This window comes from Canis lupus, chromosome 6, assembly GCF_003254725.2.
Source record: "Canis lupus dingo isolate Sandy chromosome 6, ASM325472v2, whole genome shotgun sequence".
In the NCBI taxonomy this organism is placed as follows: Eukaryota; Metazoa; Chordata; class Mammalia; order Carnivora; family Canidae; genus Canis; species Canis lupus.
In genome coordinates this window covers 55,983,325-55,996,157 of record NC_064248.1, presented here as the reverse complement: position 1 = coordinate 55,996,157, position 12,833 = coordinate 55,983,325, and the positions used below count along the sequence as shown (strand labels likewise).

General features: G+C 37.6%; 1 protein-coding gene across 3 annotated transcripts in view; it reads right to left on the bottom strand.

Moving 5' to 3' along the window:
- The window catches only part of DIPK1A (divergent protein kinase domain 1A), a 113,144-nt gene that overhangs the window by 12,745 nt on the left and 87,566 nt on the right, over window positions 1–12,833 (bottom strand). The window contains exon 1 of one of the 3 annotated variants that reach the window (XM_025417632.3): window positions 12,227–12,362. The exons of the other annotated variants lie outside the window; for them this stretch is intronic. Coding sequence (XP_025273417.1) covers window positions 12,227–12,229 — 3 coding nt within the window. The 5' untranslated portion in view covers window positions 12,230–12,362. Of the gene's footprint in view, window positions 1–12,226; window positions 12,363–12,833 lie in introns of those variants that run through there. 3 annotated transcript variants of the gene reach the window in all.

Here is a 12,833-nt window from a genome sequence, read left to right as displayed (position 1 = left end):
GTAGAGATGGAGAGCTTTGTCCATGTGAAGAAGTGCCAACACCTACAAACTGTTGCTCTTCAGCTGTCACTACCAGAGAAATTCCTGGTTAAGCCTTGACCATGCCTGCTTTCTCCTTCAGACCTGGCTGTAACCAAGAATATGAGATTTCATTTTCATAGGAAGAGCAGAGCAAACTAGTTCCTATACTCAATTCTAGTGGTGGTTTTGGGGCGGGGGGGCACATGGGAGATGCTCAATACTTTCTTCCCCAGGTCTCCCCTGGAGATTTTTAGGGAATGCAGAACCTTCTGTTTGGTATCTCTGCTTGTAGCAGATGGCCAGCAATTTCACTGCCATGTGTCTTCACTGAGGCAAAGGTGGTGGGAGTTCTGAGGCCTTACTCAGGAGCTAGAGTGAAACCTCCTACAGATACAGCTTAGAGTTTCTAGTGAAATTTTTTTTAGGATTTTATTTATTCATGAGAGAGAAAGAGAGAGAGAGAGAGAAGCAGAGACATAGGCAGAGGCAGAAGCAGGCTCCTATGGGGAGTCTGATGCAGAACTCAATCCCAGGACCCCAGGATCATGACTTGGGCCAAAGGCAGACGCTCAACCACTGAGCTACCCAGGTGTCCTGAGTTTCTAGTGAATTTAGATCTTAGACCACATCCTCTGACCACAAAGAAATAAAAAATCAACAATAAAAATAATGTAAACATAGACACTGACATGTTCAGAAAGTAAAAAGCACGTTCCTAAATATTTTGTGGATTTTTAAGATAAATGACAGTGGAAATGTAGAATATTTAGAACTGAACAACAACAAAAATATACATATTAAAACTTGTGAGATGCAGCTAAAGCAGTTCTTAGAGGGAAATTTACAGCTTTAAATGCAATGACAAAAAAATAACTGACTGAATATAAATAGTAAGCACTCAACTAAAGAAGCTTAAAAAGACCTCAACAATAACAATAAACCTCCAAAAGAAATAGAGGAAAAAAGCAGAAATAAAAAAAGAAAAAGATCAATAATACCAAAAACTAGTTCTTTGAAAACTTTAACAAAGGAAATAAACCTTTAATAAGACTGATCATGAGAAAAAGAGGAGGCACAATTAAAGATTATTATGAAAGAAAAGGGTAGGGATACTGAATAACATAAACAACACCATGGCAATACATTTGAAATGAACAATTTTCCTAGAAAAATAGAAATAATTGAAAATGATGCAAGAAGAAATAGAAAATCTGAATAAGACTAGTAAACATTAAAAAAACTGAATCCATAATGAAAAATCTTTCCCTCTAAAAATATCAGGTCAAAAAAAATAAATTAAAAAAAATTAAAAATAAATAAAAAAATTAAAATATCAGGTCAAGATACAGTCTGGGAGGACCTCAGGGTGCCATCCAGGATGTAGTACTGTTTGCAAGTGGAAAATGGGCAACAACACAAATGACCATTAACAGGAGAATGGCTAAATAAAATGAAGTGTTTTCATACAATGAAAGACTATACAGTAATTAAAATGAAAGAACTCAGGCTTGGGGAACCCTCTTGCACTGCTGATGAGAATGTAAACAGGTCCAGCCACTCTAGAGAACAGTATGAGGTTCCTCAAAAAGTTAAAAATAGAGCTACCCTATAATCCAGCAATTGCATTACTAGGTATTTACCCAAAGGATAAAAAAATACATATTTGAAGAGAGAGGCAGAGACACAGGCAGAGGGAGAAGCAGGGTCCGTGCAGCGAGCCCGATGTGGGACTCGATCCCAGGTCCGCAGGGTCAGGCTCTGGACTGAAGGTGGCGCTAAACCACTGAGCCACCCGGGCTGCCCTGAACTCTACTCTTGAAACCAATATCGAATTATTATATGTCAACTAACTAGAATCTAAATTAAAAAGAAAAAAAAAAAAGAACTCAGGCTACATAGATCAACATGGAAAAATGGTGAAAATAATGTCAAATGGAAAAGGTTATAAAATGATATCTGCAGTTTAGTATAATTAATTAAAATTTAGAAACATATAAAGCAATGCTATATATTGCTTCTGTACCCATATACACATAGTCAAAGTATAAAAACATGATGGTAGGACTTACACCAAATTCAAGATGGTGGTTAGTCCTGGGGAGGAGGAAGGAGAATATCAGGGAGGATAAAGAAAGCATCACTTGTATCTGTAGTGCTTTTTTTTCTTTTACAAATGAAGCAAATACAGGAAAACGTTTGTTACCTAGATGACAGGTACACGAGTGTTTGTCATATTGTTTTCTGTATGTCAACATTATTCTAAGAGCCTTTTCGTGTTTATCCCTTTAATCTTCACAACCTCCCTATAAAATAGATATTACCATCATCTCCATTTTATTGATATAGAAACTAAGGTTAGAGAGGTTAAGAAATGTGCACAGCAGGTTAGTGGTGGTGCTGGAATCTGAAGCCAGACAGTCTGCCTCCAGGGTGTGTGCTTTTAATTAGCCATCGAGGTAAAAGAACCGGAATCTTGGAGAGGAACATGTAGAGTAAATTTAATAATAGCTGGGTTGGATGCCCATCCAGTGTTCCCACTAAGGGGTTCTGGTCACATTCATTCCCCCTGCACAAGCAATGCAAAGTAGAAACAGGACTTTCCTCTTTGTTTCCTGTATTGTGCGTTTTTATGCAGAAATAGCACATTCTATTATGAACAGCTTCTGGAATAGGACTTAAAGAACTATCCCCTTCAAACGTCCTGATCTTGGCTCCTAAATCTGGAGGAACACTCTATTCATAGCCCAGCCCCAGGTCAAGATTTAAATGTTACCCTCTCCATAACACCAATTTTCCAATGAATAATCTTGAGACTGTATATTTCCTTCCTGAGTCTGCATTATTCCTCCTTCTTCTCTTATACCCCCAAATCTAACACCATTTATGTTCATGTTATCCTCCCTGGTAGAAAGTAAGATGATTCAAAGTCAGAGACGAGGTTATATTCATCTTTGAATCTCCCTTTTCTAGCACACAGAACAGAGTTTAGTATTTTAAGTGTTCAGTAAATGTTTATGAAATAACCATAATAAAACCTAGTGGTTTTGATTTTAAAACCTCACTGAGCATAAAATTAATAATCTTCTATAATGCATTACACATTTTTTTTAAAAAAGAATAAAAATTAGTATCTTATTGGTAAACCGTTGAGCAGCAAAGACAAATCTGACATTCAGCTACAAGAATCAGATTCTTGTTTTGAGCAAAGGCCTCAAGCCAACTCTGTATCAAAGAGGTAGTCACAAAGAACAGGCTCTTCAACTTGTGGCTTCCATCACAAACCAAAAGCAAATTTCCCACATGCTTACATGAAAAGTATGGTTGGCCACATACAGCTTTGTTTGTTTTTCAGGCATGGCCATACACACAGATTATAATCATTGTTAGGAATCTGATCTCCTAACTAAAAAGACACAGGTTATAAAGAAGTTCAACTTTACAACAGGATACTTTGCAGAAAATACTGAAGGTTTTTCTGGTCCTGAGATTTTACTTTTATCACGATTCTATGAACACCCTGACTTTGTTTGCACATACCTGGTAGTACCAGAAGATGGCACTCTTCAGCTAAATTTTACAAAACCCATTGGTGCTGAAGGAATAATTTCATGAACTGTGGAAACTACCTCAAGGGGCGATAACAAACAGATGTATTAAGTAACTAGGTTTTAAAACATTTTCTAAGATCCACATTCTAAAAACGTAGTTTACAATTTTACCAATTTATCCTTAGGAAAAAACAGCAGAGTTGGGTTGCCTAAAAATTCTCCAAGTCTAGTCAGCACCCTTTCCAATTCTACATACCAGCTATTTTAATCTTCATTCTCTGCGCTCTCACTATATCATCAACTCCTTTCTTTTTCCTTCTTTCCTGAATTCTTCCTGTCAGTCATTACTTGTGTTCATCACATCCCTTTTTCCTCTCCCTACACACCTGCGTATGCACACGCACAAGAACCCTCTCCACTGTCTCCTTCTCTTCTGTTAAAATGTCTGTAATTTACTTTAAAATTCTTCAGCAGACACAGTGTGCTATTTGTGTGTTCATAATCCAGGAATGCACAGGGGCTCTGCAAGAATCCTAATCAGGTATTAAGGAAGCATGTGCTCCCAGTCAACTACTACACATGCTTCTATTGTACGCATCTTGATCAAGATTGATTCATTTCTGGGATTTTGTTAATTACCAAATTAGGATCGTATTGGTGAAATTTTTAGTTTGTTAAATATCATAGTGAATGTCAGAAATGGACTATCGTTGGTGAAATTGAGGGTATTAATACATGTGGATTCGCTAAAATATAGGATATCCCTTACCTTTTCATAATGGGGGTATAAGAACCAGTTGAAGCTGTAACCTTTACCTTTGGGGAAGTACTCAGGGTTAATAATTTTACAACAGACATTCTCAAACTTCAGGGAGCTTAAGATCTCCTGAAGGGCTTGTTAAAACACAGACAGATGGATCCCAGTGTTAGAGTTTCTGACTCATTGGGTTTTAGGTGAGGCTGAAAATTTGCATTTGTGGCAAGTTTCCAAGTGCTACTAGTGCTGCAGGTCTATGAGACCATATATTTTTTTAAGATTTTATTTATTTATTCATGAGAGACACAGAGAGAGAGAGAGAGGCAGAGACACAGGTAGAGGGAGAAGCAGGCTCCATAAAGGGAGCCCGATGCGGGACTCGATTCCAGGTCTCCAGGATCACACCCCGGGCTGCAGGCGGTGCTAAACCCAGGGCTGCCCTAGGAGACCACATTTTGAGAATCACTGGTTAAAAATTTCTAGTTGCCTGATGCTAATTATGAAGGTAATAGAAGCTTGCCTCTCGAGTATCACTGCTTCTGCCTTGAGTAAATCTTTCATACAAGTTGAGAGCATACCTAAAAGGATGGAATTAGAATTTTAGTAATTTACAGGGATCCCTGGGTGGCGCAGCGGTTTGGCGCCTGCCTTTGGCCCAGGGCGTGATCCTGGAGACCAAGGATCGAATCCCACATCAGGCTCCCGGTGCATAGAGCCTGCTTCTCCCTCTGCCTGTGTCTCTGCCTCTCTCTCTCTCTCTGTGGCTATCATAAATAAATAAAAAAATTAAAAAAAAAAAGAATTTTAGTAATTTACAGACTGATTATATGAAAAGTTTTGTGACTGCTTACAAATAAATACGTGCTAAATAAATGCCTATATGTGTGGCAGAAATCATTTTCATTATAAACTAGTAATAAAGTTGTACAGGAGTAGTTACTACTCCCCAGTATCAAACATTCTCAATAGCTACCATTATCTTTCAAAACAGAATCCAAGGCATGTGCATAACCAAACTGGATGAGGTCAATTTAAAACAATTTCCCAGCCAAAAAGCAGAAGCTACCCAAGAATCCAGCAATGGATAAACAAAACCTGGCATATACATACAACAGAATATTATTCAACCTTAAAAAGTAAGGAAATTCTGAAACATGCTACAACATAGATTAACCCTAAGAATATTATTCTAAATGAAATAAGCCAGTCACAAAAAGACAAGTACTGTGCGATTCCACTTTTAGAAGATATCTAAGGTAGACACACTCAGAGAAAGAGCAAGTAGAATGGTGGTTGCCAGGGGTTGTGGGGGAGGGGAAATGGGAAGTTCTTGTTAATGGGTATAGAGTTTTGGTTTTGCAAGATGAAGAAGTTATGAAGACTGGTTACACAACAATGAGTATACTTAACACTACTGAACTGTATACTTAAAAATAGCTATGCACTGTGAAAGTATGGAATTTTTTAAAGAAATTTAGAACTACCCTATGATCCAGCAATCCTAATTCTGGGTATATATGCAAAGGAAATGAAATCATTATCTCAAAGACGTATCTGTTAATGTTCATTGCAGCACTATTCACAATAGCCAGGATATAGAGACAACCAAAGTGGAGGTGCCTGGCTGGCTCAGTCAGTAGAATATGTGACTCTTGATCTCAGGGTTGTGAGTTTGAGCCCCATATTGGGTGTAGAGCTTGCTTAAAATTTTTTTTTGAAAAGAAAGAGAATTTACCATATATTATATACACACATATATACAATACATACATATATACATATATATACACACAACCTAAGTGTCCAATGACGAATAAAGAAAATGTGGTGTATGCGCACAGATATATACATACACATGCATACAATGAAATATTATTCAGCCTTAAAGAAAGAAGAAAATCCTGTCATTTGTGACAACATGGATGAATCTGGAGGGCATTACACTAAGTGAAATAAGCCAGAGAAAGACAAATGCTGCATGGTATTGCTTATATGTGGAATTAAAAAAAAAAAAAAAGTCAAACTTGAAGAAACAGAGTAGAAAAGGGGTTACAACAGGCTGAGGGGTATGGGAATTGGGAAGAGGTTGGTAAAAGGGTATAAATGTTCAGTTAGAAGATGAATAAGGTCTGAGGATCTAATGTATAACATGGTGACTATAGTTGGTAATGCTGTAGTGTAGAAATGAAGTTTGTTGAGAGTAGACCTTAAATGTTTTCACCCCCACGCCCGAAAAAGGGTAAATATGTGAAGTAATGGATGTGTTAAAGATCAAGGGAGGGAACCTTTTCAGAATGTATATGTATATCAGGTCATCACACTGTACTCTTAAAAATCTTACAATTTGGGCAGCCCCGGTGGCTTAGCGGTTTAGCGCCACCTTCAGCCCCGGGCGTGATCCTGGAGACCCAGGATCGAGTCCCACGTCAGGCTCCCTGCATGGAGCCTGCTTCTCCCTCTGCCTGTGTCTTTGCCTCTCTCTCCTTCTGTATCCCTCATGAATAAATAAATAAATAAATATTTTAAATCTTACAATTTTGTCAATTATACATCAATAAGGCTGAAAAAAGGTAATGACAAACTGAAAAACAAACATGATTAAGGTAGTAAATGTTATGTGTATTTTACCACAATTTTAAAGAATTTAAACCAGACCAAAACCAACTGATTCCTCAGCACAGCTTCTAGAAACAGGAGTCTATACTTGTTGTTCACAGTTATTTCCTCCTGTCCAAACTTTATCTTTCTTTATTCTCTACCTCATTAAAAGGTGCCATCAACCACCCATGCATCTGAGGGAAGAAACAGTGAGTTGTCTTAAACTTCTCCATCTTCCTCATTCCCCCCACACTTAACTGGTCACCAAGCACTGGCAATCAAATTATGTTCTTAATATCCTTTGAAACTTTTTCTTCCCCTCCATTCCCACCACCAATGCTCAGCCCTGACTGCTTTGTGCCGTAAAACTGGTTTCCTTTCCTGTGATGTCTCCTATCCAATCTACTACCCTCTCTACCACAACTGGTGAAATTCTTCTGAAACATAAATCTGACTACTTCCCTGCTTAAGGAGTGCCTGGGTGGCTCAGCTGGTTAAGCATCTGCCTTCTGCTCAGGTCAAGATCCCAGGGTCCTGGGATGGAGCCCTCCCTCCACAGCAGGGAACTTGCTTCTCCATCCCCCCAACCCACCACTCGTATCTCCCCCACATGTTCTCTCTCTCAAGAAAATAAATAAATCTTAAAAAAGAAAAGAAAAGAAAACTTCAATTGAGTTTGTACTGCCTTGAGGCTAAAAGGCAAACTCCTTAACAGGACATACACAGTCTTTTAAGATTTGACTCTGCTAATGTGACCTCAGTAAACTGCTCTAGGCAGGCACTTCCTGGAATGTAGCACTCTTCCCTATCTTTGTAGCTATGCACATGCCTCCTTCTGCTCCCTCTCTATTCTTCAAAATTCAGCTAAGATAAAACCTCTTCCAGAAAGCCTTCTGTGACGTTCTGAGTTAGGACTGCCCAGTGAAATATTGCATGGGATGTACTTACATTGAAAAATTATTAGTTGCTTATTGGCAATACTTGGGATATACTTATACTAAAAAAAATAATAAACTCATTGTTTATTTTAAATTCAGATTTAACTGGGCATCCTGTTTTTGTGTTTGTCTGTTTTTGCTAAATTTAGCAACCCTAGTTTCAGTCTCAATTATGTGCTTGTTTATTTTTCCATATCCTTTACTAGTCTGTAGCATCTTTAGGGCGGGGAACATGTCTTAACTTATCTCTGTATCTGCTGGTTCTAGCAAGTACTGGTAAGCACATAACTAAAATAACATGGTGTTTTATTGTTGCTGTTTCTTCTAAACTGGTTTAACCTTTAGTCTTTTTATTCCTTCCCATAGTTATGCTAATAGTAATAATACCACCTGTTTCAGGATTATAGTGACCACCACCTGATATAAGAGCATGCAGCATAACCCATGAAGGTCACCAGAAATGCTAGTATAATCTAACCAGTAACATTATTCTTAGAATAGGGCTTATTATGTTTGTTAAGATTTGAAATAAACTTGTTTAGTAAATATTCTTCTATAAATTCATCAAGAGATTGGTATTCTAATTCAAGTTGGCATAAAAAAAACTATTTGTAAAAGGAAAAAATTTAGCTTGTACTCTGAAAACAGTATATTCCAACTGGATTTATTCCATATATTTTAAAAACAGAAGATAAACGCACAAAATGTACCTCTATAGCCAAATAGTAATTTTGATTCTAAGCAAATTCAAAGCTAAATGAAATAATTATGTATCACTATCTAATTAAAACCATAGTTCTAAATATTACCAAATTTTTTTTTAATATTTTATTTATTTATGACAGATACAGAGAGAGAGAGAGAGGCAGAGACACAGGCAGAGGGAGAAGCAGGCTCCATGCACCGGGAGCCCGATGTGGGATTCGAACCCGGGTCTCCAGGATCACGCCCTGGGCCAAAGGCAGGCGCCAAACCGCTGCGCCACCCAGGGATCCCTAAATATTACCAAATTTAGTGTATGTTAAGCTAGTTGTTTTAACCAACAAGCCATTATCTCTAGAAATTAGATTTCAGAAGAAACTGTAATAAAATTTAAGGGCTCTTTTATTTTTTATTTCTTATTTCTTCCACTTTAAAGCATGTGCTTGTTGTCTAAAGAAAAAGAAAACAAAAAAGGGGTGCCTGGGTGGTTCAGTTGGTTAAGCATCCAACTCTTGATTTTCACTCAGGTCATGATCTCAGGGTTTTGAGATCTAGCCCCATGTCGGGCTCTGCACCAGTGGCCTGGAGCCTGCTTAAGATTCTCTCCCTCTTCCTCTGCCTCACACCCTACTCCTGCTCTCACTTGCTCTCTTTGTCTCATAAATAAATAAATAAATAAATAAATAAATAAATAAATAAATAAAACAGGCAAGCAAGCAAGGAAGCAAGCAAGCAAGCACGTGCTCATGTAATACAATACAAAGGTTCATTAGAATTAGTGATTCCTCATTATTATCCAGAGATAAACTCAAAATAAACACTCTCAATCATAGGGGGAAATGTCAGAAATATCACCATTAAATAATGTCCTGAAAATTGTATACAAGAAAATTTTTTTCTCCCTACCCCTACTCTATTTTTCTTTGTTAAGGAACCCAGCAAACTACATAGTCAAATGGTGCAAAATTTCTTTATAGGCAGACACTAAATAGGACTTGCTGAAATAATGAGTGAATTAGTGATTTCTATAGTCAGAGAAAATGTACAATGAATTACACAACATATTATAATTAGCTTGGTGGATAAAAGAAAAAGAGCACAACTGGAAAACCAAAAGGTCCTTCCATGCACATCTAATTAGGGTTAGGTAGTGGTTGCCCTCAGTGTCAGAGAAAGCTGCCTTTAAACAAAGAAGAGCAGAACACAATTCCCAGCGCTCACAACTTTCACAAGTTAACCTTGGCTTCCCATGATATTACTACCCTCCCTGTATTTCCTTTTCAAAGCTTTAAAAGCCTACTATTTAAAAGCCTATTATGCATTTCACTGGAATCAACCTCTAAATAATGATGTGACAGTGGAAAATATTATACTTTTATTAAAAACTGAACAGAGGAAACTTTAATTCAAATTGTCAGTGTACAGGGATCCCTGGGTGGCGCAGCGGTTTGGCGCCTGCCTTTGGCCCAGGGCGCGATCCTGGAGACCCAGGATCGAATCCCACGTCAGGCTCCCGGTGCATGGAGCCTGCTTCTCCCTCTGCCTGTGTCTCTGCCTCTCTCTCTCTCTCTCTCTGTGACTATCATAAATAAATAAAATTAAAAAAAAAAAAACAAATTGTCAGTGTACAATGTGCACAATTATTATTATTATTATTTAAAGATTTTATTTATGTATTCTCGAGAGACACAGAGAGAAGCAGAGACACAGGCAGAGGGAGAAGCAGGCCCCATGCAAGGAGCCTGACGTGGGACTCGATCCTGGGACTCCAGGATCATGCCCAGGGTGGAAGGCAGGTGCTGAACTGCTGAGCCACCCAGGGATTCCCAATGTGCAAAATTAATTCCAGTTTTGGCTCCTAGCATCCTGGAAGCTTATATAAGTTAAGAATCCCATTAACCTTGTAATACCTTTTAATAAAAATTATCCATTGGTTAGAGAAAACATCTCAAGTAAATAATACTAATGCTCTATAGTGACTTCCAATGTTGAAATTATAAGAAATATATCGATTATTAAATTAGACTAATTCACACATAGAACATAATTTATATGAAATATATATCTGATTTGTTCAACATTCTAAATTAGTTTTTAAGTTTTATAATAAAAAGACAAAAGAGGAAGATATGTTATTTTAAGGGCACCCAAATGGCTCAACAACCAAGGCTGTGGTTCAGTGGCTACTACTACATGCTTCTGGGAATTCTCAGATCTAATGTTAATCAGCAAATTTCTCTTTGGGATAAAAGTGCTAAAGCAAGCCTGGTTTGTAATTAAAAGGAGAAAGATGCTCCTTAAGAGCCTATGTAGGGGCACCTGGATGGCTCAGTGGTTGAGCGTCTGCCTTCAGGTAGGGTCATGATCCCGGGGTCCTGGGATGGAGCCCTACATCAGGTTCCCCACAGGGAGCCTGCTTCTCCCTCTGCCTGTGTCTCTGCTTCTTTCTCTGGGCCTCTCATGAATACATAAATAAAATCTTAAAAAAAAAAGTCTATCCAGATTCTATTTTATAAGGCCTATAGAAATGCTATGTCCTCTATGAAGCCTTTCTCTACTATTTTACCCACAGTGATCTCTCTGTTCATGGAAGCCTTCTTTCTTTAAATTTGTGTAATACAACTATTTCTAGTACAGACTAAACCATTTTAATCTGATCTGATGGTCTCTAGCTGTATCAACTTGGCTAGGCTACAGTCCTCAGTTAATAAAGCAAACAACAGTCTAGGTGCTGCTGTGAAGGTTTTTGTAGATGGACTGAAGTCCATGATAACTGACTTTAATGAGAGATTATCCTAGATATTCTGGGTGGGCCTAATTCAATGAGTTGAAGGGACTTAAGACAATTAATGGAGCTTCCATGATGAGGAAGAAATGCTGTCTGTGGATGGGAACTTCAGCTCACCCTGTCCTTGACAGCCCACTGTAAGGATTTCAGCCTCATCTAGCCAGTCCCCACAACTGGGAAAGCCAATTCCATGCAATATAGCTCTCTCTTTTTTAAAATTGTAATATAACTGACATATAACATTATCTTAAAGTATACAACATAATGATTTGATATTTGCATACACTGTGAAATAACTGCCACAGTAAGTCTAATTAACATCCATTACCACGCAGTTACAAAATGTTTTTTTTCTTGTGATGACAAAATTTTAAGATCTACTTTCAGAACAACTTTCAAATATACAATAGTATTATTAACTGTAGTCACCTTGATTTAGGTTATATCTTCATGACTTACTTAGTTTATAATTGGAAGCTTGTTCCTTTTGATTCTTTTCACCCATTTTGCCTCCCTTGCTACCCCCTCTGGCAACCACCAATCTGTTTTTTGTATCTATGAGTTAGTTTTTTGTTGTTGTTGTTGTTGTTATTTTTTTAGATTGCATATATAAGTGAGATCATACAATATTTGTCTTTCTCTAACTTACTTCATTTAGTGTAATGCCCTCAAGGTCCATCCATGTTGTTAATAAATAACAGTAAACAAAAATGTAAATAATAAATATCTTAATATATACTTCTTTTGGGTTCCTCTTCTCTGCTTGTATCTTGATTGATACAACTGACTATATAATGTCATATGTGTGTCTTATCTTCCCAAGTCAGATTCAAAGGCATCAACTTGAGAAAATAATGATTCACTGAGTACTTACCATGTGTCAAGCACAGTGTTAAGTCTTTCAATACATGAACTCATTTTAGTCCTCACAACTACCTGATTTTAATCCCCACTTTACAGAGGCTAAGACAAAGCTGTCTAGCTAAGGAATGGCAAAGCTGGAACCCAAACCTGAAGCTCCTTTATTCCAATGCTTATGCTCTTAACCACTACAATAGTTATGACCTCACACACAAATGGAGAGGGAGGGAAAGAGAGATATATAGAGAAAACAAGAAAGCTATGTAGGACAAGATAGACCATGATTCTTAAACATAAGTAAACTGCTTATCACACTCTGTTAATCCTATGATATCGAACTCCTACACAGTTATCTAGCTTGGAGGCAATGCTCAGAACCGGACAGCCATAGCAACATTCTGGGGGAAATTTTAAATTACAATGTTATGGTTACAGCAACAGCAACCATTAAGGTACTTGCCCTGGGTCAAATGGAATCAAGTCAAAGACTTGAGAATCTTCTCTATATTCAATAGATATGTTAGAGTATCATTCAGTGATAGGAAGCCATCATAACTGGTTCAATTCTACTATATCTCTATAAAATCTGTGATGTGGATAGGGCAGGGTAGGGATATTTC